The 26,654-nt window shown below is 44.7% G+C and overlaps 2 protein-coding genes across 2 annotated transcripts in view; both read right to left on the bottom strand.

The window, feature by feature from the left end:
• Positions 1-791: 791 nt before the first annotated feature.
• Positions 792-11,381, bottom strand: rnf103 (ring finger protein 103). The gene is made up of 7 exons (XM_068326224.1): positions 9,701-11,381; positions 8,627-8,772; positions 7,341-7,456; positions 5,267-5,689; positions 4,442-4,574; positions 2,803-2,889; positions 792-2,462 (listed from the first exon to the last, which is right to left on the bottom strand). Exons 1-7 carry the CDS (start codon positions 9,924-9,926, stop codon positions 1,422-1,424), a joined length of 2,172 nt encoding a protein of 723 aa, XP_068182325.1. The 5' UTR covers positions 9,927-11,381; the 3' UTR covers positions 792-1,421.
• A 100-nt stretch (positions 11,382-11,481) lies between these two features.
• The window catches only part of abhd18 (abhydrolase domain containing 18), a 24,684-nt gene continuing 9,511 nt past the window's right edge, over positions 11,482-26,654 (bottom strand). Inside the window, exons 7-14 of the mRNA XM_068326226.1 lie at positions 25,968-25,995; positions 24,101-24,239; positions 23,921-24,010; positions 21,288-21,389; positions 20,838-21,028; positions 17,861-17,997; positions 17,007-17,169; positions 11,482-11,699 (exon numbers count right to left, since the gene is read on the bottom strand). Of these exons, the coding sequence (XP_068182327.1) occupies positions 11,642-11,699; positions 17,007-17,169; positions 17,861-17,997; positions 20,838-21,028; positions 21,288-21,389; positions 23,921-24,010; positions 24,101-24,239; positions 25,968-25,995 (908 nt within the window). The 3' untranslated portion in view covers positions 11,482-11,641. The remainder of the gene's footprint in view (positions 11,700-17,006; positions 17,170-17,860; positions 17,998-20,837; positions 21,029-21,287; positions 21,390-23,920; positions 24,011-24,100; positions 24,240-25,967; positions 25,996-26,654) is intronic.

The raw sequence follows: 26,654 nt of genomic DNA, 5'->3' as shown, positions 1-26,654 counted from the left end.
AGTGGACTGAACTACTGCCACATACATGCAAATATTAGCTGCCGCTGTGAAGTTTGATAGTTCCCAGTTATTAAACCACACTATTCAGCCTACACGTAGAGTCTTTTGGAATGCTTATAACTCATCCCCGCAGGGAGTCGATGGCATTCTGGGGACGTATCGTAGTCCCCTGTCAGAAGAATAAAGCCTTCCTTTTGATCTAATACCTGTTGTACAGCTGGTTTCAGAGCTGGCTTCCACACAGAATACTTGACTTGGAAATTTGTAATGGTCAGGCCCGTTCTATTCGATAATTTGTGTTTTGATTTCAATCTTACAGTCGGACATTGGGCATCCAGACACCGATGTGTGTATTTGAGGCGTAATCAGTATCTGACTCCTCAGGCTGCTGTCCTGGACAGCCTTCAGTTGATTATTTCAGTTGATTCCTGGTATTATAGAACAGTATTGTCTGTGTTGATGTAGCACCAACATACTTCCATGAGTACAGCTCAGAGTCCAGGACTGCCTGTTAGCTTTGCAGCTAACAGGCAGTAACTTATCCTGACCAATGCTAGCCACGCTGTGTGGTTTCTGGGGTGAACACTGCATTGAGTCTAGAAACTGAAGAACTGCTGTTTTATCACCTCTCCCAGGAGGTCCCCCTTCACTAGTATGGTTGTGTCTGACTGTGGGCAGTATGACACGAACTCTACTTGATGAATTTTGTTCGAACTCGGTATGAGGGTTGGGCATTAGATGGAAGAGTACCTGGTCACTGTTGAAGGAAATGAAACAGATTTTACTCTCACCAACACTGATAGTCTTTTATCCATTTCTATTTATGACATTGAACAAGACATATTTTGATCAAAGTGGGATGACTTGCTGGTCAGAGGACAGAGTCGAAAATGATTCTTTTTAGCACTGGCTAAACACAAGGCTCTTTGGTTATGTTTTTAATGGAACATAATTACTGTGAAACAGAGGGAAGGGCTAGTAATGTTCCATGGAAGAAATTAAACTTTAGAACTAGAACATGAAGAAAACCACCATTAGTGATATATTCTGTTTCTTGAATGATGGATAATAATCTCCTAATGATATCAATGAAATCGAGATTCTGCGGGCAGGTTTTCATGGTCCAGGAGTCACATGATGAAGATCATCCAATGACAGGATTGTTGCTGTCAGGTGTGACGACTATGGGGAGAATGAAGGCCCTGACAGAGGTTCTCTCTCTCTGAATGCTGTCCAATTTTTAATTAAAGTCAGTGTGACTATCCCTAATGGATCATGGTTTCATTAGTTAGCAGGTTCGGACTGTACCTTCACCAGGTAAGGAAAAGAAAGTGAACATCTACTCTGAAAACAACACCTGACTATGAGTCCTACTTCAAGGGCCTTGTGTCCCTCAACAGCTGTGATGCTAACACACAGGTTTAACGCCCAGACAGCTCACTGATCGTCACAGTGAGTGGGGGGGACCCCAGTGGGTTAGTGCTGGCGTCCTGCTGACTGCTCTGAGTGGAGCTGCTCTGTGGGGCTTTCTTCTGCTTCTTCTTGTAACTGGGCCAGCGACACACCGGACAGCAGTGTCTACCTGCTGCCAGCCAAACCACAATGCACTGCTGGTGAAAGACGTGGCCACAGGGCAGACTCATCAGCAGCTCCTCAGCCACAAAGTTCTCCAAACACACCACACACTCCGAACACTGCAGAACGTCACGGGGACACGCTGAACCACCACAGTGCTGCTGGTCAGGAGCACCTTCAGGGCCGAGGCAGCAGGCCCCCCCAGCTGGGGGAAACATTCCATTCTCATGACCAGAGTAGGAGGGCGCTTCTGCAGCAGGCTCCAAGTTGGTGGAAACACACACCTGGGAACTGCTGTTGTGTTTGCAGTGCGGTCTCTTAGGCCTTTTGCAGGTGGAAGACTGTCTGCTGGGACCAGCATGAGGGGAATCAGTCTTCTGTCTGCTGCTTGAGTCTGAATCCGTCTTATCTTCCAGCAGGGGACCAGAGCCTTCACTTAGGTCTTGACCAGGAGCTCTGAAAGTCCAGGTTGGCAAGGCTTTAATGTAGTCCATGTTTATTAAGGGGCGAAGCCAGAGATCTGGAAAAGCCAGACGCTCAACTAAGAAGTTGGCATCCTCCTCCCAGTCTGAGTGGTCAAAGGGAAACTGCTGCAAGGATGTGATTGGATGGAGCAGACAGGATATGTACCAGTCCCACAAACTGGCCAACCACTCAAGGTTGGTGGTGTTGTCCTCTTGGCTCCTGATGCCACAACGGCGTTTCTTCTCAAAGTAGTCGACCAGAAGGCCGTGGGCCAGGTAAGTGGACAATAAGAGGGCCGGGTGGGACGAGTAGAAGGTCCAGTCAGCTCGAACCAGGCTGGCCAGGGTGGTGGTGTCAGCGTAGCGAAGCAGCTTCAGGCTGTAGCCGTACAGACTGTCCAGATAGGGGAGCTGGAGCAGAGCCTGGGGAGCAATCAGTCAGTGATTAGTAATCGAGTACTACCAGTTCAGTTCTCAGCTCTGTTCAAACAGTAGAGTCACGGTTAAGGAGAGTTAATTGTCTTCATTCAAAGTGTTTCTATAAATGTTATCATTCCACGTGTTCAACGGGACTTTTAACTTTGATCATTCTCAAAATAACGACCTTCAGTGTCCTCCTCCACTACATGAATGTGTGTTCATATGCACACCAAACTACTATTACTATACTATATACAGTATACTACACTACATATTATAAACATATATATCACTTATAAATATACATGAGAGACTGATATTTATACATAAATAGAGTTCATACCAGTACAGGAAGCCATGTCACCAGCAGCACAGAGTTGTAGGTTCCAAGGGTTCTGATCAGAACCACAAATCGTTTGACTGTGGCTCCCTGTTCATAACAATGAACAGTTACAAATAAAGACAAATAAAGATTATACAAAGCTCACAATCTTTGGGTCAGGCTATCATTACACTACCAATGTCAAATGTGAAAATTATTTTTTAAGAAAATAATCTAAGTCACACTAAAGGAAAACTTTTACAGTATATATGCATTAAAATCACAACATCCATAGGATGTAATGTTATGTCAGTAATAATCATCTGTAGACATGATGGACCTGTTTACTGCATCAGCATTTCTTTACACTATGGGTGTCCAATCAGCTAATGCTAACAGGTGTGGCTGGTCTGGTTAAGTCTGGCTAACAACAAAACAGAAAGAAATAAACATACTTTTGATTATTAATCTCACACCAGAGAAATTATCTTTTCCACTTGTTTTACCGTTAAACATACACACACATATTGTATATACACAGTATTTTCTACACTATGAGGTGTACTGGATTATAATGAGCACCTCTAATGAATTGCTTATTCTATAATTTATTTCATATATAAGGCGCACCTGATAAGGTGCATATAATAAAAAAATAAAATGGATTAAAAAATCTAGCGGCTGTAGTTGCGCTATCCGTCCACTAGATAGAGCATTCATGACTGGGCACCTTTAATCAACTGAACATCCCCTATTGTTATGTCAATAAGCCATTCTGAGCCTCATCAAGAAAACCTGATCACTTGATCACTTTGCCATCTTAGAAAGAAGTCAACACACATGGGTTTTTTCTTTAGCTGCTGAGATTTACTGATAAAAGTACTACAAAATACTGTTGTACAAAATTATCTAAAAACATAGTCAAATTTGATTTTATTTCTATGGCACCAAATCCTAACAAAAGTCATCTCATAGATCTTTCCGAATAGAGCTGGTGTAAAGAAGTTTCTCAAGCCTATTTACAGAAAGCTAACAGAATTCTCCAGGCACAAGCAGTGTAGAAGAGAAGAGCCGATTCTCAGCTCAGAACTCAGTTCTATGAGCCAGACAAAGTGGTGTACTTGCTACTCTGTCTGGCAAAATATGCCATATTAAAAAACCTGACATTCAAAACTGGTTAAATTCATTACGAGTGGACCACTCAGTTTGAACAGGGCGGATTATCTCCTGATCTGAAGTTCGAAGCAGATATTTAAGCTTCGACGTTCATCTTCGTTTATTAATTAAATCTTGTTTCAATTGATTGGTAGTCTAGTCGGAGGTGAGGTGCAGCTATTTGCTGCGTCCTATTTGTGTGTCCTAAACAATTTTTTAACCAGTTTTTAATGTCAGGCTGATAATTCCCTGGCAAACGTGACACTCTGTTTTACTCCTAGAACTGATTTTAATGTCAGTGTCTCACTGCCGTAAACCTCACAGCACGTCGCTGCAGACAGAATACACAAGCTCTTTATTTCCCTTCAGGGATCAGATCAGTAAAAAAAAGTAAGATGCTCTTTGGCTAATCAGGCAGTATTATCACTGCTCATCATGGAGTTTAGTCCCATGTTTAGTCCCATGTTGTCATTCAATAGAAGAGTCACGTTTAAAACGGTGCTACCTGGGTAATGAAGAGATCCATCCAGGCCATCAGGTTGATCAGGACCAGACTGAGAACGAACAAATCATTCACCTCCGGCTGGACCGAACGCAGAAAAGTATCCATGGCAACCAGAGTCAGAAACTCCCCAGTCCTGAGATTAGAGAGGAAGTGGATGAGCAGGGTCAGGAAGACAGAGAGAGGAGAACAGACCAGTGGAGAGGAGTGGCCAGACGGAACCAGTCCCTCCAGCGACTGGTCTACTGACGACCTCATCCCAGTCTGATGCGTCACGTTCTCCAGGCAGTCTAACGGGACCACGAGCTGAACATGAAGAGAGGCAGCAGCAGCATCACGGAGAAAACGACCGCAGTCAGCCTTCAGGTAGACCAACACCTAACAACTAGTGATACGAGAGGCAGGAAGAGACACGCCCTACTGACGGGGAACTAGCTGACTCACTAACTAACAAAATTAACAAAACTTACTAAAGTAACTAAACTAACGAAAGTAAATAAAGTAACTAAACGAACTAACTGAACAAATGAACCTAAAGTAACTAACTGATGAAAGTAAAGTCACTAAACAAAAGTAACGGAACTAACTACACTAAACTAAATAAACTGACCTAACTAAAGTAACTAGGCTAAGTGAACTAACAAAATTAACTGAACTACTTAAACTAACTGAACTTAAGTAACTCAGCTGGTGCAGTGACACCTTGAGTGCTCTTCTTAGACAGGTTTGACTGTACATCAATGGAACAAACTTAATGATGGATAATGTAGATGAAAATAACGGTCACACAGACAGACCAGCAGACAACCAGGCAGGCAGACAGAGTACCTGTTTCCATAGCGATAGATGCCCTCGGGCATTTTAAGGATGTATGCCGGGCTGTGCGTCACGCCGATCTGGGCCAGGATGCTGTGGTTGTCCCAGTGACGGACGTCCACGTAGATGAAGTCAATCCTCCCGGTGAACTTGATGGACAGGGCGGAGAAGAACGCCGGTGGCTGGGCCAAACGGGTGAACAGGAACATCTTGAGTGGGCGGGTCTGGTCAGAGCGCCACTCCTCAAGCAGCTGCTCAGAATGACGCAGCGTTTTGATGCGATGAGCGACGTGAGACGTCATCCAGCGGAGAATGTGCTCGGCCTCCGTATGGCGGCCGCTGTACTCCTTCAGCATCACCTTCCCCTTCGACGCCGATGTCTGAGGAACAGACATGACCAGAGTGGATCGGGTCCACCCACGTTTCATACATGACCTGCTGGACAGAAGGGACAGCGTCCATGCAGGAAGACAGAAGTCATTTCACGGACACAAGAAAACTCAGAAGGGGTTGCATTATGAAAAACACATTTTTTCAGGTCTCTATCTGTACATTTACATAGTGGTCCTCCTTACCCCTACCCTGCCAGAATCTGGAAAACAAACGCTTCCTGCATCAATAAATATTTGGAATATTCTGGAATTCATGGCTGGACAGAATCAAAACGATCGGATTCATAAAGCGCCCTATGTGACGTCACAAGCAGGGGGTAACTGACCTATCCTGAGTCATATTTGATTGTCTACCCGGATAAGGTCATGGTCATCCCCGAGGTAGAGTTCGCTCAGGCTACGGTAGCAGTGTGTGATAATGACCTGGCTCAGAGCTACACACTTTAAGTTCCTCACAAGCTGTTGAAGTCAGTTAGCATTTGGCTAACTAGTTTGGTCCACTAACTAGTTAGCCTTTATTTACAGCTGACCTAAACCCTGCATAATCCATAATAATCCATGCAGAAATAAAGAGGTGAATTTATCACTCATTCCCAGCCTTGTGAGAGGCAAAGGGTGAATGTCTCACACACACACACACACACACACACACACACACACACACACACACACACACACACACACACACACACACACACACACACACACGAGAGAGAGACAAAACGTTTTTATCTTATTTATCTTATAAGTGCTATGTTGATACATTTGTCCTCCTACTCCTCACTGTGACGTAGGTTAGCGGACGGAGATACTTTTACCTCCTACCGGTATCTCTTCGTTAGACTGCATTAGCTTTGCTTCCCGGTGTTGTTAGCAAGTGATCTCTCATTGTTTATGATTATTGTCGGGAAACAGCGTTAATTATGTCCTGTCAAACATCTGTTGTGATCACCACTGATTTTTGTCCCATTTGTAAACACTGTGTGTCTTAAATTCTTCACAACGTTTAACGGTGGTCTCAGTAGGATCAGTTCCATGTAGTGTTTACACAATGAGCCACGGAATCATGTTCGCTGACTGAAAAAGCAGCTCCACGCTTAGAGCAGAGAAATCAACAGTTATTAAAAAGAGAAAAACACGAGAAAAATGAAAGCGAAATATGTAGTAACGAAGTTACGGAAAGAGAAGTTCCAGACTATGGCGATCAATCCAACGCTAATGCGCGCATGTTCACTTGGCGCATGCAAACAAAACGCACTCGAACCTGAAACGCCCATTAACACAGAGGGTTTCGGGGCGGAAGTGATTTTATCAATATTCAATCAACGTTGTTGAGGGCCATGGATCAGTTTGGGGTAAGACATTTCAAATACAGTGTAAATGGACATCTGGCAGCTGAATGACATGATTTAAAAATAATAATAAAACATGTGATCTTTAAGGTTTTTTTAAAACCTGTCTCATCATAAAATAAAAGACACCAAGGAAACAACATGTGTGCTCTTTACTGGATGCTTTCACCTGGAGTCATCACTTTGCATTGTAGGTTTTTGTATGAAAAGTGTTTTATAAATAAAGTGGAAAACAGAATCCCACCCCTGTCCTACGTAGGCACTATGAGACATTTAACTGAACTGATCTGCAGTAGGACTGTCAGTGAGAGCCGGCAGCTCCACCTGAAGATTCCACCTGACCTGTGGTCATGAGAACAGTTGAAGGTTCCAGTCCGGATCCCAAACTGAGACATTCTCTGGACTATCTTCCTCCAGTGGGACTGACTGATCAGGGCTTCCTGCTCCTTACCGATAACCTACAGACACAGACACGCGCACACAGACATGTCCTAATGTAAATGCAGTGGTTTGGAAAAGCAAAAAGATCATCCCCTGAAATCACAATGAAATGATGGGTTAACAAAATAAATGTTTAGGAGAGAGAGAAACAGAGAGAGAGAGACAGACATCATATTGATATGCGAATCATATTTTTCTGTTACGGCCTCTTTCAGACTGTTGTAATTTTCCTTGTCAGAGCTACTTGTATCAGGAGGTGTCTCAGGTGTTTCTTAGGCAATTTTCTTTGCTTTACTCATTCTTGTGTTAGTGTTTTTCCTTTTAAGAGCCATCTTTAATAATTCCTCGCCTATCATCATCCTCCTTGTCCTTCTCCAGGAGAGACTCTACCACCCTGGCGACTGTCTCTCTGGCCCCTTCAACCAAATCACTCTGTCCTTCCTTTGTGCTGCTATCGATGTCCTCCGTGTTATTCTGTGGCTCCAGGTTGATGACTGGCGACTGTTTAACCTTTGCGCTGTCACCTGTGACCTCTGGGTTAATACAAGAAAAATTACTACCCCTTTGTTCATTCGGAAGCCTGCCTTAATGCTGTCGTAACCGACCTGCTCTCCCACCGCTAAACACACCTCCCCCACCGAGCAGTTGGGGACGGTGTGAACTATGTTCTACTTCTTGGTGTCTATGTCATCTACAACCGGTCACTCTAACTTGTCCGTAGACAAGAGTGTGAGCATTAATGGTCAATCATCTATGAGATGCCCTGGCAATTCATCCAGAGTGTACCCAGTGTGGTAGTATTTAAGACCCAGGACCCAAATTGTAGACAGCGAAGACCAGTGACGGAAAACGTGTCAGGAGGAAGCTCAAAGACGTCCTCAGATCCTTCAGAGATCCAGACCAGCTTTAGGTCATTGTTGTACCAACAGGTTTTTCAGTTCTGGACGTCCACACCAGTCGTACAGAACCGGAGAACCTCCTGGAGGAGACTCCAAACGGGTTCAAGCTTTTCAAGCAAGTACAGTTGATGCCTCAGCACAGAGATCTACAAGGACCTGGTGAAGAACATCTAGAACCACATGAGTGAAGAACGGTCTGATCAAGACGTCTCAAGGTGACATAAAAAGGTTGAAGGGTGATGGGCTCAGCACCCCCCCCCCCCACATTCATCTTTAGAGGGTCTTCACCTGAACCAGCCAGATGCCGTCCTTGGTGTCCTCCACCAGCTCGTAGAAGTGCAGCTCTCCACTGAAGTGGCTGGTGGTGGCGTCGGCCGCCTCCGTCTGCTCCTCCGTCCTGATGGCCGAGTACAGCTCCCCCTGTGTCAGCTCCCCTGCAGGAGAAGGTCGTGGGTTAAAGTCAAACAAGTCAGACGTGACGTCACTAACTTAACCCAACATTTATACATGTCAGCCATAAAGTAAGTCAGTCAAACAGACAAGCAGTAACAAGTAAACAACAACTGTGTCACTCAGTCCAGTGTGGACTCTCATCTGCATGGGTTCAACAGGTTCGGCTCAGTCAGCAGGTTTGGTTCTTGACTCGAGAACACGTCAGACCTGTTGCAGCCTGAAGCCTAAAGCGGGATCTGATCTTATCAAGGCCTGGCAGACGGGATCTGATCATTCAAGGCCTGGCAGACGGGATCTGATCATTCAAGGCCTGGCAGACGGGATCTGATCATTCAAGGCCTGGCAGACGGGATCTGACCATTCATGCTGACTATTTTCTCTGGTGGCTGTAACTCTGAAGGTTCTCCTGATGCGACTCCACAGAAGACATTTCCTCCACGTCACACATAAACCTTGTGAGATAATCATTTATAGGATTATTAAGGAACCAAACCATCTCTGGGGAACACGTCTGACACCCACCGACCACTGAGGTCTAGCATTAACGCTCATGCGTGAGGTCCAGGTCAGACTTTGCTCTAAAATATTTCATTAAAAAATGTAGTTTGTTTTTCTCTTCCATTCTGGGAACCCACCGTGGATCTGTGCGGGGCACCCCATGGAACCACCAGCGTGGACAACCCTGACTGGACCTCATGAAGGCTTCTGTGTCCTGGTTACCATGGTGATGGAGTTAGTTTGGACTGAAGGATTTTAACTAACCAACTTCTCTGACTGACTGATCGCCGGTGTGCACATGCGCAGTGGGGGACACAACCTCCGCAGGACTGCTCTGGGAGAAGCTGTGGTCGGGTCGCAGCGCCCCCTACCGTTCGGATCCGAACCCACCACAGCCCGTCTCAGACCTACCGGACTTTTCCACCAACTCGCTGACGTCCTCCTTGTGGCCCAGGCCCGGGGGGCCCAGGCCCCGCCGCTCCAGGATGGTCCTCAGCTTCTTGTAGCTCAGCGTGACCGGATCCACCAGCTGCGTGGAGAACGTCCCGGTCTCATACCACACCACCGCCTCGAACACCCGCGCCAGCATGAACAGCACCACCAGATACAGCAGCAGGAAGCACAGCTTGAGCCACATCTTGATTCGGACCGGGTCTGGGTCCGAACTACCGAGTCCACATGAGCCCGATTAGGCGCCCAGACAGCTCGGGGAACCCATCCGACGGCCGTCAGGCCTCCAATCCTCAACGGGATCCGATAGGAAAGCCTCCTTCAGCCAATGATCAGCGAGGCGGGCCTTGGTGCGGAGGACCGGAACCGGGTCGTCAGTAGAACCGCGCTGACAGCCCACGAACAGCGGCCCGCACTGCCGCTCCGATCGGGGTCATTTCATCTGGAAAAGCAGCAACAACCACGAACCCGACGCTGAGTCGATCAGGTGGTGGAGATAGTGACGTCACATCCAGCGTCAGCTGACACATGTAAACAAGCTACAAAATAAGAGCATCAGAAACGTGGACGGAAATACAGACCCGATCAGGAGCCGATCCAATTCAGTAATCGAATCGAAACTTGTTTTACTAAGGGGTTGGATTATTAGAGTAAAAACAAACTGCAGCTCGTTCACACACAGGAAAGTTTTGCATCTCTGGTACAAACATCTACTTTTGATTATATTCCATCTGCTACGGGCCAGGGCAGGGTACACCCTGAACGTGTCGCCAACGCATCACAGGGCTGTTTCTGAGCCACCCCCCTCAAAAAAAAAAAAAAAAAAAAAAAGAGGAAATAGACAATCACAGAAAAATAGACAATTCTGAGAGCCGGTCTAGAACAGATACTCTTCTAGTCAGAACAACCTGCCGCGTTCCCCTTCCCAGGATTCATTTCTCTCTGGATCCAAACCAGTGTGTGTGGGACTGGTTCCAAAGCAGGACGATATGAGACTCATTGGTTATTTTAATGTTAGACAACAGTGGAGCTGATGGAACGCGAAACACACCGGGGCGTATCAGGCTGGACCGAAGGAGAATCGTCTTCTTTACAGAGACATGTTTCTGGAGCAGCTGACGTTTCAAACCTGGGATTATTTCTACAAATATGAGTGGTCGTTTTTCCAGTCAAAGCAGCGACAGGTCCTAAAATGAAGAACATGTGAGGTACGGCAGCAGAACAGACGACGGGTGAATGATGGAGACACGAGGAAGAGGCGCTGATGGAGCAGAAATCTTCAGCTGAGGATGTTCATGTATATAATCTACCTTATTCAATAACACAGTGGTATGAAGTTGTGTGTTTACATCCCCCCTGACACTAGTATGTGTGATCTTAAAGACACGCCCCCCCAGCAGCAGTGGTTCTACTGCTGACTCAGAACCACCATCCTCTGAGCACTGGACTAAACTGCTGTCTGATGAAACGTCCCAGCATTCCCACTGAGGCTGGTTGGAACCTCCCGGACCCCCCTTGAGGGCCGACCGGGATCTAAGGCTCCAAAAGTGACGTCTCAGTGGTTCTACTTTTCTACTCAAGCGGTGGAGACGCTGCAGCCTCTGGTCTTCAGACTCAAGTCCACTCATTTTTCTGTCTTTGTCTCATTTAAGGTGGCAGATGCTAAAAAACCCACAGTAAGCCACGTGTTTGGAGGTCTGCAGGGGGGCACCAATGTGTAAACCAATCAGTGAGGACAGGAATGGAACTTATTATTTATTACATAATAATCGTAAAACATTCAGTCGCTTCAATGCGTTGAGGCACATCGTGGGAGTAGGGGTTGGGGCTCTCTCTGAGTCTTCTGGTTCAGCCACAGGTCCTGGTGCTGCTAAAGGAGGGCGAGTCTTCAGAGAGTCACGCCTAATGCGGGTTAGGGTACTTCAAGCTGAATCTGTTGAATGTGTCATATATGGCCTGTCTGGAAATAAAGAAGACAAGCAATCAGTGTTTATTAGAACCACACAGGAACAAGCCTTGCTTCGATTCTGTTGTGTAGAACGTTGTGTTGACTAGTACCCAAATGTCCACTGGAAACAAAACACATGTCCAGTATGTGTCATCATGAAACTTAAAAAATAAAAAAAAGGACTCCAGCTGAGGAAGGCGACCAATCAGTGGCGTCTCCTCATTCCTACGCTGTACCTGGAGTTCCTGTTAACCTCTACGACTGTTGCAGTGTAGAGGTTTACAGGGATAAATCAAAAGCTTGTGCTAGACAGTGTGAGGGGCTGTTTAGCACAAGCTTTTGATTTGTCCTTGTAAACCATTCATTCATTCATCTTCCAACCCGCTTAATCCCCTAACGCAGGTCACGGGGTAGCCAGTGCCTATCCTGGCAGTCTCAGGGCGTGAGGCGGGGGACACTCCGGCCTTGTAAACCAGTGAGAAAAAAATGTACGAACACAAAGTTATTGTTCACAGGACTCACATACACTGCATACACACACGCACTGCCAATACACACACACCAGTCAGGTACGAGTCCCAGGTTCCAGTCGTAATGGTTCAGTCTCTAAACAACACTGAACCGAGTTATGAACACATCCACAGCAGCATGAGAACGACCAACCCCACATTAGGACATAGATCCAGTGTCCACCGCAGACGGGACTGAATAATGTCTATAAAGGAAATGTGTCACCTCTCTAACCGAGCTCTTTGGGCAGTTCCTTTGATCTCATGATTCTCACTTGCTTTGACATGCACTGTGAGCTGTAAGGGTGATATAGACAGGTGTGTACCTTTCCTTATCAAATCCAAACAGTTTAATTAAACACAGATGGACTACAATGAAGGAGTAGAACCATCTCAAGGAGGACCAGAAGAAATGGACAGCATGTGAGTTAAATATGAGTGTCACAGCAAAGGGTGTGAATACTTATGACCATATGATATTTCAGTTTTTCTTTTTTAATAAATTTGCAAAAATGTCTACATTTCTGTTTTTTTCTGTCAAGATGGGGTGCTGAGTGTACATTAATGAGAAATAAAACGAACTTTTTTGATTTTAGCGAATGGCTGCAATGAAACAAAGAGTGAAACATTTTAAAGGGGTCTGAATACTTTCCGTGCCCACTGGATATACACAGGTAAAGTCTGCATTTTTGGTTGAAAAAAACCTTGATTTTTTTTTCATAATTTAAGGGGTTTGGGTCGTTTTAAAGGCTGGAACAGATTAAAATGATTTTAGTTCTTCTAAATAGGGATTCAGCTCGTGTCTCTGGGTATGACTGCACTGATAGAACATAAAACCAATTCCTTTCCATGCTGATAATGACCTCTATGTGGATTCTAACGATGAGTCCAACTCAGCCGGAGATATTCAGCTCAGCGTTCACACCAACGCTGCTCAAATAGTGGTGCGCGCCCCGCTATGGTGGCGCTCTCAATGTCAGATGTGCGCAGGGAGTTGTAGCACTGTGGTGTAGGGTTTGGTGATATGAATTGCAATAAACAAACCCTCAGGAGTCAACCTGAATTTTTTTTTAACAGAGATGAAAAGAAAGATGACGAGATATGAAGATACTGAGACAAAAGCAGGTCACCCGAAAGGTGAGACAAGGAACTATGAAGAATCGTCTCTGGCGTTGGACTTCATTGTGACTACAGATTGGTGTGTTTACTGTGCCTAAAAATGCTGGCAGCGGACAGCATGAAGCCAAATAAATAAAGATGTCACTTAAAGACATTACACCCCAATCATGCTTATCCATACCGGATCGGTTGAGGCCCAGGTTAACAACGACTGCCATTGGTGCTGTTGACCTAACAGGGTGCCGGTGGAAATTGGCCTACTATTGGTCAAAGAAGGAGAGGAGGAAAGTGTGTTCACACGAAGAGAAGAGGAACGTCAAGAGTATAGGACTGAGAGTAGGGACGTTGAATGTTGGAACTAAGGCAGGAAAAGATAGTTGATTGAATGATGCGGAGAAGGAAGACCAGGAGACCAGGTGGAAAGGTAGCAAGGCTAGAAGTTTAGGAGCAGGGTTCAAGTTGTTCTATTATGGTGTAGATAGGAAAAGAGATGGAGTAGAAGTTATCTTGAAGGAGGAGTTTGTTAAGAATGTCCTGGAGGTAAAAAGAGTGTCAGATAGAGTGATGAGTCTGACGCTAGAAATAGAAGGTGTGATGTTCAGTGTTGTTAGTGGGTATGCTCCACAGGTAGGATGTGAGATGGAGGAGAAGGAGAAATTCCGGCTGGACTTTGATGAAGTGATGCAGAGCATACCTAGAAGTGAGAGAGTTGTCATTGGTGTAGACTTCAATGGACATGTTGGTGCAGGAAACAGAGGTGATGAGGAGGTGATGGGCAGATTTGGTTTCCAGAAGTGGAACGCAGAAGGACAGATGGTAGTTGACTTTGCAAGAAGGTTAGAAATGGTTATAGTGAATACTTTCTTCCAGAAGAGACAGGAACATAGGGTGACCTAGAAGAGTGGTGGTAGGAGCACACAGGTAGACTACATCTTGTGTAGACGGTGTAACCTGAAGGAGATCAGTGACTGCAAAGTAGTGGTAGGTGAGAGTGTAGCCAAACAGCATAGGATAGTGGTGTGTAGGATGACTCTGTTGGTGAGGAAGATGAAGAGGGCAAAGGCAGAGCAGAAGACGAAATGGTGGAAGCTGAAAAAGGAAGAGTTTTGCATGACTTTTAGGAAGGAGTTAAGACAGGCTCTGGGTGGCAAGGAGGTGCTTCCAGATGACTGGAAAACTACAGCTAATGTGATCAGGGAGACAGGTAGGAGACAGTGTAGAGTATTACAGGGACAAATCATCTGTCATCTGGAAGGAAAGTAGACAAGGAGACTTGGTGGTGGAATGAGGAGGTACAGGAGTGTATACAGAGAAAGAGGTTAGCTAAAAAGAAGTGGGACACTGAGAGGACTGAGGAGAGTAGACAGGAGTACAGTGAGATGTAGCGTAAGGTGAAGGTAGAGGTAGCAAAGGCCAAACAAGGGGCTTATGATGACTTGTATGCTAGGTTGGACAGAATAGAGGGAGGGACTGATCTATACAGGTTGGCAAGACAGAGAGACAGAGATGGGAAGGACATACAGCAAGTTAGGGTGATTAAGGACAGGGATGGAAGTGTATTGACAGGTGCCAGTCGTGTGATGGGAAGATGGAAAGACTACTTTGAAGAGTTGATGAACGTGGAAAATGAGAGAGAACAAAGACTAGAAGAGGTGACTGCTGTGGACCAGGAAGTAGCAAAGATTAGTCAGGATGAAGTGAGGAGGGCACTGAAGAGGATGGACAGTGGAAAGGCAGTCGGTCCTGATGATATACCTGTAGAGGTTTGGAAGTGCCTAGGAGAGGTCGCAGTAGAGTTTCTTCCTGGGTTGTTCAACAGGATCTTAGATACTGAGAAGATGCCTGAGGAATGGAGCAGAAGTGTGCTGATGCCCATTTCTAAGAACAAGGGAGATGTGCAGAGTTGTGGCAACTACAGGGGAATAAAGCTGATGAGCCATACAATGAAGTTATGAGAAAGAGTAGTAGAAGCTAGACTAAGGACAGAAGTGAGCATTTGTGAGCAGCAGTATGGTTTCATGCCAAAAAAAGAGTACTACAGATACAGTATTTGCTTTGAGGATGTTGATAGAGAAGTACAGAGAAGGCCAGAGGGAGCTGCATTGTGTTTTTGTAGATCTGGAGAAAGCTTATGACAGGGTGCCCAGAGAGGAACTGTGGTATTGTATGAGGAAGTCTGGAGTGGCAGAGAAGTATGTTAGAGCGGTGCAGGACATGTATGAGGACTGTAAGACAGTGGTGAGGTGTGCTGTAGGTGTGACAGAGGAGTTCAAGGTGGAGGTGGGACTGCATCAGGGATCAGCTCTGAGCCCCTTCTTGTTCGCTATGGTGATGGACAGGCTGATAGACCAGGTTAGACAGGAATCTCCATGGACTATGATGTTTGCAGATGACATTGTGATCTGCAGTGAGAGCAGGGAACAGGTGGAGGAGAAGCTAGAGAGGTGGAGGTTTGTCCTGGAAAGGAGAGGAATGAAGGTTAGCCGTAGTAAGACAGAGTACATGTGTGTGAATGAGAGGGACACAAGTGGAACAGTGAGGTTACAGGGAGAAGAGATCAAGAAGGTGGAGGATTTTAAGTACTTAGGCTCAACAGTCCAGAGCAATGGAGAGTGTGGAAAAGAGGTGAAGAAGCATGTACAGGCAGGATGGAACGAGTGGACAAAAGTGTCAGGTGTGATGTGTGATAGAAGAGTTTCAGCTAAAATGAAAGGAAAGGTGTACAAAACTGTGGTGAGACCAGCGATGTTGTTTGGTCTAGAGACAGTGTCACTGAAGAAAAGACAGGAGACAGCTGGAGGTAGCAGAGATGAAGATGTTGAGGTTCTCTCTGGGAGTGACCAGGAAGGATAGGATCAGAAATGAGTACATCAGTGGGACAGCACATGTTAGAGGTTTTGGAGATAAAGTCAGAGAGGCCAGACTGAGATGGTTTGGACATGTCCAGAGGAGAGATAGACATGGACATGGGAGGAAGGGAAGATCAATACCTGGAATCACTGCAACATGAGGAAAACATTAACTGATGTTCCTGCAAACATCAGTCCATGAGATAGACCCTTCTCATTGAATGAAGTGATGTCCGGAGTTGTCTCAGACTCCTGGCACTATTCCATGTGATATTCCATGCAGGCCTACAGGACTGCTGAGTAATGTCGCTGTCAATACATTGAGAACATCCCTCAGAAGTCCACCTGCATAGAACGAGTAGAATGCTCATTCACTACTCTGTAGAATTGGCCACAAACACTCCTACCTGAGCCACAGACACTCCTACTCGTGCCACAAACACTCCTACCTGAGCCTAAGACACTACTACCTGAGCTACAGTCACTCTTACCCGAGCCACAGACACTCCCTACCTGAGCAACTCACTCCAATCTGAGCCACAGTCACTCCTACCTGAGCCACAGACACTCCTACCCGAGCCACAGACACTCCTACCCCAGCCACAGACACTCCTACCCGAGCCACAGACACTCCTACCCGAGCCACAGACACTATATATATATAGCGAGATAAGGATATAGACATAGAAAGCCCTAGAGGAGACTTTAGTCTTCACTGCTCACACGCACCACCTTGTGGTTGTTGGTTCACACTGCATATATTTTCCCACTCCTCCTCTAAAGCAGCACATGTAACTGTAAGCAAAGTCATGTTTTCTAATGATGTGTGAGTCTCAGTTTACCTGAAGACATTCTGCTTGAACAGGTACGCGCTGATGTGTCCGCCATTCAGATATCTGACTTCACATTCCGGCCAGATCTCCTGCAGACTGAGGACTCCAGTCCGGGGAACATAGGCGTCCTCTTTGGCCTGTACCACAATGATGAGACTGGTGTCCACAGGCACTGGAGCCGTTAATGACATGGTGACACAGGGACAGGAAAACAGTGGAACCTTTAGTACTGGGGTGAAGCTGATAATGACCACAGCTGATTACAAGTGGAATGACTCACTCAAGAGTCACCACATCTGGCACCAGCAACCATGACACATTCATATTTTCACCACCTCGTCCCCATTCTGATGCTGGTTATGTCTACATGCTTTGAGTTACTGTCAAGTCAGCTGCTATTTAGAGCACATAAACAAGAGTACCAAATGAAGTGGCTGTTAAATGTATGTTACCCTTGTTTTCATTTGCATGCACCATAACGTCTGTAAGACTAAACAAACAAACAAGTTCTTTGTTCTGGACCATCAGTCTTCAGGTACTGGTGGTCTGTGTCCCTGGTTGTTTGTTCTGGACCATCCTGGACCTTATCCTGGTACACCTGTCTCCCTCCGGTCTGTGGGTCATCTTTGGCTAGTTTGAATGTTAGCCCTTCACATGGTACTGGAGCAGGGTCAGGTTGGGTCCTGGTGGTATGATGTCAGGGAAGCACACAAGGACACTCGTCTATCCATTTGTCTTTCTTCTCTTTAATCTTTTTGCTCTATTCAATTATCTCTCCCCACTCCTTGAGAGCATTACAGTGTCCCAGAATGCATCAGTGTGATGAAAATGATGGCAGTAAACACCCTAACCATCAAACTTACCAGAGAAGTTAGCCATGTGTGTACACTCATCCATCACACCCTTCATGAAGCTGATAGAGTCTCTGTGTAAGGACGTCTGGCGGGATCTGGCCGAGTCCACTCTGGTTTTATGGAGGCTGTTGTCTGCAGGCTGGCTCCTATAAAACACACCAACAAGTAAGCACATGTGAACGAAGGACCAGGAGATCAGGGAATAAAGCTGCTGTTCTGGACACAACAGTGTATTGAAATAATCCAAGCAACTGTCAAAGTTTTAAATATTTTAAACCATGAAATGCAACAGTAAGAACTATTTTTATTCATTTTACACAGTGTCCAATGTTGTACAGAAATTTTTAATACAACTTTGTCCTACTGTAAAATTGTAAATAAGGTGTCAGTCAGTGTTGAAGTAATTGCACCATAGTTTTCTGAAGCAGCAGCTCCTAATTTAATTGCTTTGGAATGATATAGAGTGGATGTTGGTCCCCCCCTAGTTTTGTCTACTACTCCGTGAATTTCATCACATCAATTCAGAATGTAATTGTGCCCAACCCCCCTCCCCCCGCCCTCTGGCTTTTCTGTGTTTTTATGTTCTCCCTGTGTCTGTGTGGGTTTTCTCCAGGTTCTCTGGCTTCCTCCAGCAGCAGGTAAAGAGAAGTAACAGAAGCTCCTAAAGTAAGTAATGTAGAGACAGTGAAAAATACCCTCAGCAGTCTGGGCTGAGGGTATTTTCAAAACTCAGCATCCTTCTACCAATATATTCACTATTTCTCCACTGGACATGTCCAAACCATCTCAGTCTGGCCTCTCTGACTTTATATCCAAAACCTCTAACATGTGCTCTGATGTACTAATTCCTGATTCTATCCATCCTGGTCACTCCCAAAGAGAACCTCAGCATCTTCATGTCTGCTACCTGCAGCTCTGTCTCCTGTCTTTTCCTCAGTGACACTGTCTCTAGACCAGGGCCCAGAGCTGATCCCTGATGCAGTCCCACCTCCACCTTGAACTCCTCTGTCACACCTACAGCACACCTCACCACTGTCTTACAGTCCTCATACATGTCCTGCACCGTTCTAACATACTTCTCTGCCACTCCAGACTTCCTCATACAATACCACAGTTCCTCTCTGGGCACCCTGTCATAAACTTTCTCCAGATCTACAAAAACACAATGCAGCTCCCTCTGGCCTTCTCTGTATTTCTCTATCAACATCCTCAAAGCAAATACTTCATCTGTAGTACTCTTTTTTGGCATGAAACCATACTGCTGCTCACAAATGCTCACTTCTGCCCTTAGTCGAGCTTCAATTACTCTTTCCCATAACTTCATTGTATGGCTCATTAGCTTTATTCCTCTGTAGTTGCCACAACTCTGCACATCTCCCTTCTTTTTAATTGTATCATACAGTATATAAATTAAACAGTATTGGCCCCACAACAGATCCTTGAGGCACTCCACAGGTAAGAGTCTCTCGATCTGAGGATTTATTATTGACATGAACAAACTGAAACTGGTCAGATAGATATGACCAAAACCCGTTTGCTGATGTTTAAATGCCCATCTCATCTTGTAATTGCCTCACAAGAATATTATGATCAACAGTATCAAATTGAAGACAAGACGATTACAGTCTTAAGAAGATTACAGGTAATGTCTCCACCATCCAGGAACTGGTCAAAGTACTAGTGGCTATGATGTGAAGATCCGTGCCATCCTCCAAGGATTTCCAAGGATTGACTCAGCACCAAAGCAGTCTAACTGCAGCTTAACCACAGTGGATCCACAAGCTGTCCACCTATCAGACGTGATGTTTCCAAAGTGGTAGGGTCTGTGCAAAATTCGTAGTTTAGACTTTGGCTCCAAAGGTAACGGGCCATCGGTTACTTACTGCCTTCTAAAAGATCCATTGGTTTTCTTACATGTAAGAAAAATAACAGGTTTGTATGCAAAGGGAATTGGTCCTTAAAAAAAGATTCCTAAAAATTGGCCAGTGAATAATTCTGGAGATGCGCCGTTGTGAAGCAGCATGATTGCTCATGTACTTTCTGCTACAGGTAAGTGAGCACCTCAAGGTCATAAAACTTGGAAACTGCAGTTTGTCACAAGACTGCTCTGATGTGACTGACACAGAAACACGGTGGAATAATGTAAAGGTTTATGAGAGACTAGAATTCACTGAAGTCTCAAGATGTGTACCGTCATCGGTCATGTGTTCAATCATAGCAACATAGAGCAGTTAGAAAAACTATGGAAGTGATTGATAAGAACATACCAAACACAATATTAAAAAGTTTTTTGCTTATAATCAATACTCATGGCCTGGGAACACCTCGGGATCCCCCACTCAGAACTGTTAGATGAGGCTGGGGAAAGGGAAGTTTGGGGCTCCCTCTTGAAGCTGCTGCCCCTGCGCGATGGAAAATGGATGGATTGATGGATCTCTGCCCTTTGACTTTTTATTGGTCAAAGTAAGTAAATCTTTTGCATTAACGGTGAGCCAACAATCAGAACCAGAAAAAAATTGTGGGAAATGTGAATGTAAGATTTTTTTTCTTACATTGCAACAAAAGGTATGTGAACCCTTTGGAGTTTCTTATATTTCTGCAGACATTTGTCATAAAATGCGGTCTGATATTCATCTAAATCACATGACTAAACAGACAATCTGCTTAAACTAATAGTATACAAATAATAACATGTTCTCATGTTATTCAGAACTTTTACACTCACACCTTTAGGACTCTATCAGACACTTATGAACCACAGAATTAGATTCTTTGGCTTGAACACAAGCTCCAGAACCCGAACCACTGACTAAACAGTGACTTTGAAAAAAGGTGGGATTTACATGAAATGGCAAAAAAGAAAACCAATCAAATAAAAACAGTTAACCACGTGGTGGTGTAAACATTACACTGTTGGTAAACGTTACACTGTAACACTGTTTAGTAAACAGTGCTACGTTTACCACACTGTGTCGGTAAACTTTACCTTGAATTGGTTCCACTATCGTTGACTGAATCTGGGAACTTGTGGATTTTGCCTCCGACAGTTCTACTGATCAATAGTCCATGTCCTTCTTCTTTATAGCTGTGGCTCAGTGACACCCTGTGGTCTCCAAACAGATCAAGCAGATGACCTAAAGAAGAGTTCTTCAAAAGTTCCTTCTTGAAGGAATCAGCCTGATGGCGGTGAACACAGAACAGAGGTTGATGTCAGTGACCAGGGGACTGAATGGGCCTATGACAGGTTACGATTGTCCAGTAGGTCCACGCTGTCAAACATCTACAATAAGTGAGGCGATTCCAGTTGTACAATTAGCTGTTACTTTTATTGATTCCTGATCAGATGACTAAATTGATTAATTGCTAGCTAATTATGTCCACATTTAGTTCGATTTTCGAAGCCTCTTGTGGGACTAGACTCTATAAAATGACACACCCCGCAGTACTGCAGCAGCTCCACGATCTCCTCCTCGTACACCGAGTTGATGGCATACTGCCTCTGCAGCGCCGCCCAATTGATCGCTCTACTCAGGACGCCCTGCAAGAACACACGTGAGCACACACACACACACACACACACACACACACACACACACACACACACACACACACACACACACACACACACACACACACACACACACACACACACACACACACACACACACACACACACTTCAGTTTGAACAGTGACTCATCATGTCTCTGTTCCGTCCATATCAACAGGGGACAGTGTTCTGGGTAACTTCAGCTGATGGCCTAAACAAACTGAAGGTTCAGGTTCTTCCATCACACATGGATTCTCTCCTGATGCAGTGGGTTCATTCCAGGATGGCACTCAGATGGTGGGTCGTGGACCTTTGGGTCGGGTTGAAGACAGCTCTACACAGTGGCCTCATTCTTAACACATGATGTTAGCAAAGCTAACAGCTAGGGTAACTTCTGTGTGGACAGGGTAAACCTCAGCTTACTGAAATCAAACTAACTGGTCTCCACGCTAAACTAATTTTCTCTACTGAACCTCATTTATGAATGCATTTCAAAAATATTTGGTTAATACAAATCTATTTTAAGCTGACAAACAAATAAATTTGATTTTTTTAATGCAGTTGGACAGTTTTTTATCATCACATCCCGTGTTTTATGATTCTGATTATCTGGACTCCTACGGTGACTGCTGTGAAAGAACAGCTGACAACATAGGAAAGTCTATGTGACAGCTTGGAGAAAAAGCTGGATGGAGGGAATAGGCTCCACTGTGGCTCTCTTGGGCTAGCTACCCATGCCAGCAGTCTCCGATGCTGCTTCAGTATGTTGGAGACACCCATTAAGTGCTACAGAAAGTCAACAAAGGAACATACCCCTACAGCTGCGAGAGCTGGGGCACAAGATGGCTCAACGATTGATACCATGGCCACAAACACAAGAATGGAAACGACTATGAGTAAGAACAAGGCACATGAGACTTCCACAGCAGCAGAGGGTTATACACTTCAAACGTGCAGATGTGGATGGGAAAAAGTAATTTCGGCAAAGGGGTTGAAGATCCACCAGGGGAGGAAATGGTGCTGGGAAGGGCAGAGACAGGGACCTCGCATTGACCAGTACTTCCTACGAAGAGACCAGTCAAGTCAGTCGATTAAAGTACAGCCACGGGACACAAACCAAAGTTTGCAGAGCATCAGCACCCCTATCATTACGTAGGGTAAGACAAGTACGGAAATGACCTGATAAAAATCCTGGAACAGCAGGTAGGAACAGCAGAGAAAAAGCTGGAAAAGATGGGAGATCATATACAACTACGGAGAAGAGCGCTTTGGGTTAAACAACAGGAGAAGTGGAAAGGCACCACCAGCCCCAGTCAATTCCCCCAAAGCAGGAACTGGAAGAACATCCGGAAAAGGTTCACCAGGACACGAAAATGGATGAGCAGATGATCATCCCACATAACATCACACCTATTTAACCTCCGGATTTCAGCCTGGACACTGGCCCTCCAAAATTGAAGGAAGTGGAGAATGTAGTCCTGCGAGCAAGATCAGCGTCAGGGCCTATTGGAGTGCCATATAAGCTCTATAAGAACGCTCCAGACATCCTACACTTTATTTGGAGACTCATGAGGATAGTTTGGCAGAAGTAGTACCCAAAGCATGGAGAAGAGCTGTCGGTGTTCTAATTCCCAAAGAAAGGGATGCAACAGACATCAGTCCCCATAAACTTCTTTGGGAATCCTTTAACTTCTTCCTTGTACCAGAACCCATCACCATACTGGTAAAAGCCGACTTCCAATTATGGATTAAATGGAAGAACGCTTACTGGGCTATAAGAACATGACACCCACAATCCCATGAATCACGAGTGATGCTTAACAGTAGATATTTTAACTATATGTACTTATTTTAATATGTATTTTTATTCTGATTTATTGTACAGTAACATGATATTATGTGCTTTTAACAGTTTACTAGTGATTTTATGAATCCAGTGTTTGTGGTGACCAACGTAAAATGGAATAAAGTGACATGAGCTTGATTTGTATTTTTCTGTGTATTTTTTTGAAAACCAACGTATAATCAAGAACTTAAGTCGAGGTAGACCTGCATGAACCCCCATTTTCAAAATATAGTGTACCATTCAGTTTAACACCAAGCCAGCTAAACTTCAGAGATACAGTTGATAAACGCTCAGGCCTGGACCAGAGAGTGACTGAATTCTTCACCAATATCTAATGAAAACTCATTTCTAGAGAGTGAGAATGATGGTAGTTCAGTGTCTCACATTTCAATCTGAAATGCAGTACTAAACTACTGTGTAGCTTAGAATCGGACGACCACAATGCAATTATGTTCTTCAGCTGTCCTTGCCTGCTGGAAACGACGGCCTGCTGATGGATGAGTGGAATCGTTCAAGACTCTCTTAGCATGTATCCCTTTTGCATTGACCCAACTTTGTTGGATTGACCTTTCACCCCTGGCCTGTACCTGCATCCTTGAGAATGTTTCTGAGCTGTGTATGTGAAGCTGGACATGCGTGTCCAGTGTGGTCAGTGAAGCAGGTGGACAGAGTTACCGTGGTGAAGACAGTGGAAGCAGTGGACCAGGACAAACAGGGGATCAGAGGGATCGGCTTGGGCCAATTGGTCACTGCCAGCGACGCCATCTAAACAGAGAGACACAAACAAACAAGGGAGTCATCAAGTACTACACATAGTACTACATGTAGTTATCCACTACATGCTGGATAACTCACATATCCTCCCATGGAAATGCCAGTCATTCCTAGTGGCCAGTAGCCTTCTCTCTCCAGCCAGTGGAGCAGCACCGAGGACTCCAGGATCAACGCGCTGCCCATCACGAACAGGTCTGACACATTCTTTAGGCTGGATCGCCTGAAATACCAAAGATGATATCTTGTTTACGTCACCAGAAGAAAAAGTCTTCAACTGTCAGCAGCTGTACCTTCTGACATCGGTCTAGAACACACAAGTCACTAGAGCAGGCATCACCAAATGGCAGACCGCAGTCCGGATCCAGACCGAGTGGCGGTTCTGTCCAGACCTGTGACCATTATATGATAAATTCACGAGAATAGATTTTTGGGGGGATTTTTTCTGACAGTCGTGGCTACAGATCCGATCATTTGTTTACCCGTGCTGTCAGCGCACCTGAAAGCGCCACAGCAGCTCGCTGCCGCTACAACTGTGATCTAAACATTTATCCATAGCACAGAGGAAGAGAGACGATGAGGACAGCATGGTTTGTTTCAAACGAAGGAATGTTGAAGAAAACCACTGGTTAACAATGAGTGGACGAAATTTATGTTTATTCTTCCATCAGGCAGTTCACAACAATTGTGCCTCATATGCTTCGAACACATGGCATTAATTAAAAATGGTAAGGTTAAGTGGCACCACAAAACAAAGAACTTTTGAAGATGGATTTGAGATGTTTCTCCATATGTTGAGTTCCTCAACAAGTTGATTGGATACTTCCAGCCCTGCAGGGCCTGTTAACATCACCGGAGAACTCATTTAGCGATAGACTGCTACACCCTAAATGTGTAAAAGAACATTATCGCAGGTCTTTCTCTTCCTGCAGCTGTCAGACTGTATAACCAGCGCTGCTCACAATCGACCATACACATACAATTACTCACACACACAATCACTGACACAATCTGTATGACCACTGAGGGTTGTAAATTGTACATTCCTAAATATGTATGTATGCATGTTTGAATCTCTCTTCCACTACTCTATCCTACTACCATCTATCCTATTCTTCCATTCTCTCTGGATACTACTGGTGCAATCATGACAAATTCCCAACTGTGGGACAAATAAAGGATTATCTTAACTGATCTTTTTTATGTCCTGTAATTGTTTCTGATCAGTCTTAAGGAATAGTACTTTGGTATTTAGAATAGTAATGACATTTAAATGACCTCAAAAGGAGATTAGAGACTGAAAATTAATAAATGACAGTGTACAAACAATTCAGCTATGAACAGCCTCTCTGAACCAACTGTGTTCATATGTTGACACCTACCTGTTCTACAGTATTATAAGCAATGCTGAGTTCCACTTCAGTTTTACTGACTCAATACAGGCTGCCCATTTGCTACTACAGGATCTTAAAGATAAACTACCTTTGAGGCTTTATGTGTGACTCCTAGCCAAGTCTATCCCATAACCCCAGAGGATCATTGGGGTACCACAGATGACCTGTGACTTCCCTCCCAATATCAACTTGTGCAGTAATTATGCTGGCCATTCAGCACGTTGGTCTGTTCTACCTATGCTGTGGATGAATCATGTCAACGTTTTGTTTAGCTTACTAGTGTGGAATCGCCCAGAACTGAACTGGACAAACTGGAGGTTGTTCATATTTCTTCTTTTAAGATCCCAGTATGTCTTTTTCCAAAAGAAAGACAAAAGACAAGATCAAAAGATTTAGTTTGTTGGAAAATCACTTAAAGTACGGCGTCAACACAATGTCAACCAACAAGATTTCTAAGAGGTGAAAAGATCACATTCACCTATTTGTGTCTGAATGAGTACGCTAATGAACAGGTAAACTTCCATTAATCAACCAATTGAACAGGGAAACGTACTTACAGTTGGTCTTTTGGTTTACGGTAGCCATGTAAACGGAGAGTTAAGGAGGACAGGAAATAGCTCCAGACACCATAAATCACACAAACATGAACAGAAGGTAGAAAACAACATATTCTCCCTTCATTTATTGAACAATGTGCTTGGTTTCAGATGAAGAACTATTACCTTGCATTATTGTCGTCTTTCTGCGAAGTGCTTGCCTTGTAGCATGCTAGGTAATTGTCATCCCTTGTTTTAGTGCCTTTGTGTTGAAGCATTAATCAGGTAGCTACACCAGTCAGAGAGGACATTAGAACCTCCTGTCTAGCCTTGTAGACATCCCACTTTCGGACAAAACAAATCTTACTGCTCAAAGCATGGGCTCCATGAAGCCTGTAAAGCTTTGCTGTGGTATCTGCAACGCAAGCAGCAGGCCTATTGAGTCTTGCTTTTCATATTAATATTAATCCATATATAAGGCGCATCAGATTATAATGCACACTGTAGGTTTATGAGAACATCATAGGCTTTCAGGTGCACCTTATAGTGCGGAAAATACTGTATTTACAGTGAATCTGAACCCTTGACAGAGATTAAATTACTGATACACTCAATGTCTGTGCTGTCAACAGGAGAAGTGACTTTCTGTTGTAATGACTTTCTGAGACTTTCTGTGGATGTGTAAATCTTTCTCAGAACATTATAATG

This window comes from Antennarius striatus, chromosome 10 (genome assembly GCF_040054535.1).
Source record: "Antennarius striatus isolate MH-2024 chromosome 10, ASM4005453v1, whole genome shotgun sequence".
NCBI lineage: Eukaryota > Metazoa > Chordata > Actinopteri > Lophiiformes > Antennariidae > Antennarius > Antennarius striatus.
Note: the sequence above shows the minus strand (reverse complement) of the source record. Positions and strands in the feature narration are given on the sequence as shown.

Excerpts from the sequence above, each read along its gene's own strand:
- rnf103 (XM_068326224.1), bottom strand. The coding sequence starts at position 9,926 with ATGTGGCTCAAGCTGTGCTTCCTGCTGCTGTATCTGGTGGTGCTGTTC. Across the intron at positions 8,773-9,700 it reads CGAGTTGGTGGAAAAGTCCG|GGGAGCTGACACAGGGGGAG; the intron begins GTAGGTCTGAGA and ends CTTCTCCTGCAG. Across the intron at positions 5,690-7,340 it reads AACTGTTCTCATGACCACAG|GTCATGTATGAAACGTGGGT; the intron begins GTCAGGTGGAAT and ends TCTGTCCAGCAG.